The 7,275-nt window shown below is 47.3% G+C and overlaps 1 protein-coding gene across 1 annotated transcript; it reads left to right on the plus strand.

Annotated features, from left to right (window-relative positions):
- Positions 1-2,838: 2,838 nt before the first annotated feature.
- Positions 2,839-3,768, plus strand: LOC125939853 (uncharacterized; the record flags this gene model as incomplete). Its single annotated transcript, XM_049655346.1, has 1 exon — positions 2,839-3,768. A coding segment is annotated over one exon (930 nt), but the record flags the coding sequence as incomplete, so codon positions are not given.
- Positions 3,769-7,275: the final 3,507 nt, after the last annotated feature.

Raw genomic sequence — 7,275 nt, forward strand, 5'->3', positions numbered from 1 at the left:
GCTTACTAGTATAGCTATAAGCTACGCAGTATAGCTATACTGCGTATAGTTAGCTATACTTGCGTATAGTTAGCTATACTTGCGTATAGTTAGCTATACTGCGTATAGTATAGTTGTGCGCGTATAGCTATACGCAGTATAGCTATACGCGCACAACGGTTGTGCAACGCGCACAACGGTTCTCGACGCCGTCGGCGTTTTGCCCGCGTTCGCACCGAACGCGCGCGGCGTTGCTGACTGTTGCCGGTGCCTTGGGGGCAGCTCGGAGGTTTTCGACGAGATCATAACGGGACACTCGTCGAGCAGCGTCCGAAGTTTTTACCATCTCCCCTCGCAACGTTTTCAATATGAAGCATCTTATGCTCGGGCAATGCCTCCTAAAAAAACTATGCCTGGGACGTCGCTTGCTTTGCCATTGTAGGTACGCTGCCGCGCGTTGCGAGCGGCCGCCGTGTGTTGGCGCTAGCGACTGGACTGCCGGAGTGACGCTGTCCGCAACGCTGTGTCGGCGCAGCTGACTGAGTTGTAACTACGCGTTGTTAAAGTGTTCTAGAAAGGGGTTGTTCTAGAACACTTTAGCGTTGTGCAGGCGGTTGCTTGCGCGCTCGTGGCGTGCATTGGAGGTGGCGTTGGAAGGCGTGCATTGGAAGAGAGCTACGCTCAAAATTTAACTCGTCTTTTAACTCGTGTACAGCGTCGCGTCGCTAGCGCGTTGGAGATGCGTTTGAAGAACGCTGGCATTCTTTCTGCCGACGGTCAACCACGCATGCTGTGTTCGCCGCTGCCGAATAGTTTCCCCAGAGGCTCGCTTATGGGCATAAGTTCGTTCACAGTATGAAAAAAAATGCAGCCCCTCTTGTAATCGAGGCTAGATGTACGCATGAAATGGCTACCGGCAAAGCAGATTGTTTGGAGATGGTACTAACCAACGCTCCGGAGGGAGGAGGGGGGGGGGGGCGTTCTACTTCGGGCAGCCCGAGCGGAATCGAACTAAAACATGTGAGGTCTTTTTTTTTCGTCGTTTTTTTCAGCTATTGGGCAATATGCAATAAACACGAAGCAGAACAATAAAGCGCAGAAGAACACAAACGCTTATCGCAGTTTCACACTGAATAGAACGATTACAACGAATATCTGTTTTCCTATCTAAGCTAGGTACAGGGTAGTCCGTGGTCGAATGCTTAGTGAATCATAGGACTTGCTCCAACCCCAAGTATCTCGCAGAAAGCGTAATCGTGGTACAGTACCAATTCTGCAACGTTAAGGTTGGCTGTAATTAGTGGTAGGCAGTGGAAAATGCTAACGCTTAACCTTGGACCCTGCCGCGCAACGCTTGAAACAGCGAAGCTGGGCGATTGTAGCCCAGCATTTTCCGGAAGTGCGCGCGAACTTTTCATCTTATTACTCATGATGACGATAATTCCTTTCGCTCGTCGCGGACTTACCATAGAGAAAGAAAGAGTCTTTCTCTATGAACTTACCATAGAGAAAGAAAGAGTCTTTCTCTATGGACTTACGGCCGTCACTGCGCTTTGCACAGCGCAGTTTGCAAAACCGACACCGCGTTCTAATGCCGACACCGCGTTCCAAGAGATGATGATGATGATGATAAGTGGTTCTTGAGGGAAAGGGAAAGGTTGGCGCTATCTTCTGCAGCCCTTGAGGGAGCACGGCTCAGCGCCAAAGACCCGCTCCGTGAATGTGTCTCTCTCTCGCTCTCATAGCGCGTCTTCACCTCGCAGAGCACGAGCGTACGAACGCGCCAGCTGTGCACGAAAACGACGACGCTCGAACGCAATCATATGGTTCGCATAAATGCATACTCTGCAAGCGTGGCTGTACAGCCTACACCTAAGAAGAAGAAGACAGCCTAAGAAGAAGAAGACGGCGTTCCGAACGGTCGCGCTTTGATGTTCTCTGCTCAAAAGGACCAATCGGCCACTGGCCGAGGTGCTGCCCAGGCTCAAGCCAGCAGTAATGACTACCGTATCGTCCTGCCTCGTCTCCCAACTGGTAAGCTCGTCACCGATTCCGTTTTATTGCGATAGCAATTAAATGGACACTCCAAAGCAGATTTCTGCCGTCGGCGTCGCCGTCGCCGTTGCCGTCGCCGTCGCCGTGAGGTTCCGTATGACGCCAATGGAGATGAAATCGTCGCCGCGCGATGATAAGTGATGATGATGATGATAAGTGGTTCTTGAGGGAAAGGGAAAGGTTGGCGCTATCTTCTGCAGCCCTTGAGGGAGCACGGCTCAGCGCCATCCGCGCGGTGGTAAGTGGTTCTTGAGGGAAAGGGAAAGGTTGGCGCTATCTTCTGCAGCCCTTGAGGGAGCACGGCTCAGCGCCAATCCGCGCGCCGCCGAACGCTGTATGTGCGAGTGAAAGGGCGCGAGGGACGCGTGCTTTCACGGGGAGTGAACGCACGGCGGAGAACAAACGCGCGTTCTGTGCCGTGCTCCCTTAAGGGCTGCAGAAGTAGGCGTCTCTTTCCTCCTTTACAATCACCATATATGTAAAGCAAACGCGCCTTCTTCTGACGCACGAAAGGCTGGGGGGGGGGGGGGGTGGCAGGGAAGGGAGGCGACGTTTAGCTGCGGCACCAAGTGCCTATTTATATCAGAGGCTCCGGCAACAGTCACCAACGCCGCACGCATTTTGTGCGAACGCGGGCAAAACGCCGACGGCGTCGACAACAGTGCTGTGTGTTGCCGGTGCTGCTGCATGTCCAAGTTTGTACAGTGGATAAAACTACTATCCTTACTCGGTATAGCTCTCTACTAAGTTGCTATCGCAATTGATGCTTCGCCTTTCGGGTGAAACTGCGACAACTTTTTTCTACATGCTGACCTAACCGGACGCCCATATCGTGCTCAAGACTTCAGAGACGCTCTCCGGAAGATTATCGACTTGAGAGAAATAATCTCAATAGGACAATTCCAGATGTCCCACGTCTGGATGGTGACGTACAAATCGCCGTCTGCGAAAGACAGATTAGTGACCTGCGGTGAATTTCTGGTAAAGTCTAAGAGATGTGTTGTGATTGATCCGGAGCCAGCGGAAGTAAAGATTAAGATGCTATGGCTTCCTGAACATTTAGAGGATGCTTACATACGCGAGGCACTACAGACTTTCGGAAAAGTGCTGTCAATATCCAAGGAAAGCTGGAAAGTATCAGATATGGAAGAAATGCGAACTCTCAATCGAGATGTTGTTCTGTCACTTGCTGATGGTGTCAGTGTCGCCGATATCCCACACTTACGGACAGTCTGTGGAATACAAAGTCTTCTACTCATCCCTGGAAGACCACCACTGTGCCTTCGCTGCCACAAAGTTGGTCACATTTGCCGTCACTGTCGCACGCCTAGGTGCGACGATTGCCGACGCTTTGGGCACACGACTGCAGACTGTGTAGTAACGTATGCTGACAAGCTGCGACATCGCACAAGGCCTTCAGATGACGCACTGCAAGAACACATCATGGATGTCACAGAGGTCCTAGATGCAACGGGAGATCTGCCAGCTGACACCAGCGAAGTTCCACCACCGGTCAGCGCAGAAGCTTGCGAGACTGCATCGACTGAGATGACAACGGCACAGTCTGAGCCTGTGGAAGAAGCAACAAAGAAGAGTCAAGAGCCAGAGACCGTTGAAGCAGTTAGCAGCGAACTCGCAAAAGAAGATATTCCAGTTGCAGAAACCGCCACTGCTCAGCTACGAACCAGTGTCCAACCCCTATGGAGAACACACTCTCCAACAACCCTTTGCTGAAGCGCCGTGCCTCGACAACCTCTGTGTCGAGTGAGGAGAACAGCACGCCTAATGCTTCCAGACAACTGCGTCGCCGACGTTCACCCAAACATAAAGAGAGGCACCGAAGGTCAAGATCTAGAAGGCCTGGTGTTGGTGGAGGAGAGGAATCTCCTTCGTCCTCCGCGCCTGATCTCACGCAGCATTGACAAGAAACGGTGTGTAGGCAACATGGCGCTCTCGCAGCAACTATCTTTCGCAACACTTAATGTACGAGGGCTTCGGTCCCGACAGAAGCAGTTGCAGCTACGCCGACTATTATCTAGCAAACGACTCGACTTTGTCTCCCTTCAGGAGACAAAGATCGAAAGTGATGAAGACACTGCAAGGGCATTAGAGCCCTTTTTGTCAGAGTACAATGTTTGTGTGTCTCATGCAGTTGGGTTATCGGCAGGTTGCTTTTTGTTTTTGAGGAAGACCCTTCCGTACACCGCATTCACTTGTAGACTCTGAAGGGCGGTGGATATGTTGTGATATTTTGTTGCGTAGCGTACCATGGCGCATCGTCAACGTTTATGCGTTCAGTGATTCCGCAAAACGAATTGCCTTATTTGAAAATCTAGCTCCTTTATTGGATTGTGACCGTACTGTTGTTCTCTTAGGAGATTTCAACTGCGTGTGCGACGTAAGTGACCGTTCATTACGTAACACCCATAAGGAGAAAAGTAGTGAAGTGCTATTTGGCATCACTGAAAATGCGGGCCTCATAGATATAGGGGCATGGGGGCAAATATCTTGTTCATATACGTACACTCAAGGAAGTTCACATTCTAGACTCGATCGTATATATGTTTCGACATCGTTGATTTCTAGAAGTCTCCAATGCAAAATACACCCTATTTCGTTCTCCGACCACTGTATGGTAATTACGCGACTAGGCGGAGACACTCGTGCTAGTTTCCGGCCTCAGTGGGCACTCTGGAAGTTAAATTCATCTATAATTGGTGATAAAATGTTTACTGATCAGGTATGTTTAGCACTGAAAAATTGCTTCTCTCTTGATTTGCCAATATTCGCTGCATGGGAGCTTTTTAAGCAAGAAATCAGATCAGTCGCCATTGAACTTGGTTCTATTAAGTCGTTTAACAAAAAGTATGAAGAGAAGAAATTGTTGAAAAGTCTTTATAGCCTTTATGAGCTTGAATGTGAATCTCCTGGAACAAAGTGATGAAGACACTGCAAGGGCATTAGAGCCCTTTTTGTCAGAGTACAATGTTTGTGTCGCCGATATCCCACATTTACGGACAGTCTGCGGAATACAAAGTCTTGATACAAAGTCGCTGATGACATTGCAAATGTGAAATGTGACTTGCAAAAGTTTGACGCAGTGCGCTATAGAGGCGCCCGTGTTCGGTCACGTAATAACCGCGCCTTACTTTCTGAGAAGCCGACCAGTCAGGCTTTGATTGATGAACGCCGTCACCCTTCTACGAAAGTTATTAACGACATGTATTCGAAAGACGCATTAGTAACTGACACGAGTGATATCGTGTCTCAATTCGAAGACTTCTATTCGGTACTCTTCAGTGGTGCTTCTGGAGACCAGAACACCGAGCTTCTACAATACTTTGCGTCTTTAATAACTCCTCTAACTGATGAAGACTGTTCAGTCATTAGCGGTCCCTTTACTAAACAAGAGGTAGAGGTTGCCATTGATCAGTTACCCATGTCAAAAACTCCTGGTCCCGATGGCATTTCGGGTGAATTTTATAAAACCTTTAAGTCAATTCTTACGCCTGTTCTACTGAATATATTTTTAACAAGTTTTGAACTAGAGGAATTACCACAGTCTTTCACAAAAAGCCACACAGTGTTAATACCTAAAAGTACTAACAGAGAAAAATTACGTTCTATTGATGGTTATAGACCGATTACATTGTCAAACGTGGACTACAAAATTTTTGCTAAAATTTTGTCCAATCGGTTGCAGGTAGCGATTTCAATTCTTATTGGCCCTCATCAAACATGTGGTATCAAAGGCCGTTCTATACAAACTAACATACACGTCGCTCGCACAGTTCTTGAGTGCTGTTTGACTTCTTATGATCAACTTGCAATGCTCCAGATTGACCTCGCAAAGGCATTTGATCGGGTCCGGCATTCGTTTTTATTTTCTCTTCTAGAACACGCCAATGTAGGATCCACAGTGCTTAATGGCGTTCGATTTTGTTATAGTCATTGTACAACCCGCTTTGTTGTCAATGGTAGCCTCTCTAATCCCGTCCACATCCGTTCTTCAGTGAAACAAGGTTGCCCTATGTCCCCACTCCTCTTTGCCCTTTACTTAGAACCACTCTGTTTGAGCATTTTGAACTGCAGCAGTGTTCGTGGTTTTAATGTTTTTGGTAATGAGGTAAAAGTTTTAGCATACGCTGATGATATTGCATTTTTCTGTAAAGACAAGCCCAGCATCGATAAAACTCTTTCTATCATAGAAGAGTTTGGTTCTGTTTCCGGTGCGCGGATGAATAACACTAAGAGCTCAGGGCTATGGTTTGGATATTGGACCATCACCATCACATTATGCTGGCATTGAGTGGTCCTGTGTGCCACCTAAATATCTAGGAGTTCCACTGCATGCCTACAAGTTCAGTGCACACTACTGGAGAGAGCGCGTTCCAGCCCTCCAGCGCTACACAAATACCTTTGTCCCGCACCGTCTATCAATATTTGGAAGAGCAGAAGCCTGCAACATGTTTTTGGCAACTAAAGTTTTCTATGTCTTTCAGGTTCTTCACTGCGCAAGGCTTTACATTCAACGTTTTCATAGGATTTTTTCAACGTTTATATGGTCTTCCAGTTTTGAACCTATGAGACGCGACAACATTTTTCGACCAGTGAGTGCTGTAGGGTTAGGCTTGGTGCATTTATATGTGCGACAGTTAGTCTCGCGCTTTTTCTTTTTTCGGGATAGCTCTCATCCGGTATTACGAGCGTTCATGCAGGTTAACCTGGTTCATGTCCTGCCAGAATTGGTGGTGTCCTCAGATTTAATTTCTAGACCTTGTTTATGGGGGTTTATGAGAGAGGTTTATTTTTCTATTTCTTTTCTGACTGTTCGACTTCCTAAAGATTATTTGTTTACCGTGTCACGAAAAAATCTTTACAAAGATTTAATATCGATGTTGTTCCCTCCGCCGTTTTATCGATCCGTATACATCACATTACCTGGACATGATGTGCTTGCGAGAGTGCGGAAAATGCCAGTTCCCCCTTCTACAAAAACTTTTTTTATATAAATTACACACTGAAACATTACCCGTTAAAACATGGCTGCATAAAAAGAATATTTTTGTTTCGTCTGTTAACTGTCGCCTATGTGACGTGCCTGAAACCATTGAACACTGTTTTATTGTTTGTAAAGATGCCATTTTATTTTGGGATGTTATCCATAGAAATTTGCAAAAATATTTTGATCTAAATTCTCACAGTATCCGATATCTTGTTGCACCGTATGAAGATGTTCCA

The sequence above is a fragment of the Dermacentor silvarum genome, chromosome 9 (genome assembly GCF_013339745.2).
Source record: "Dermacentor silvarum isolate Dsil-2018 chromosome 9, BIME_Dsil_1.4, whole genome shotgun sequence".
Lineage (NCBI taxonomy): Eukaryota > Metazoa > Arthropoda > Arachnida > Ixodida > Ixodidae > Dermacentor > Dermacentor silvarum.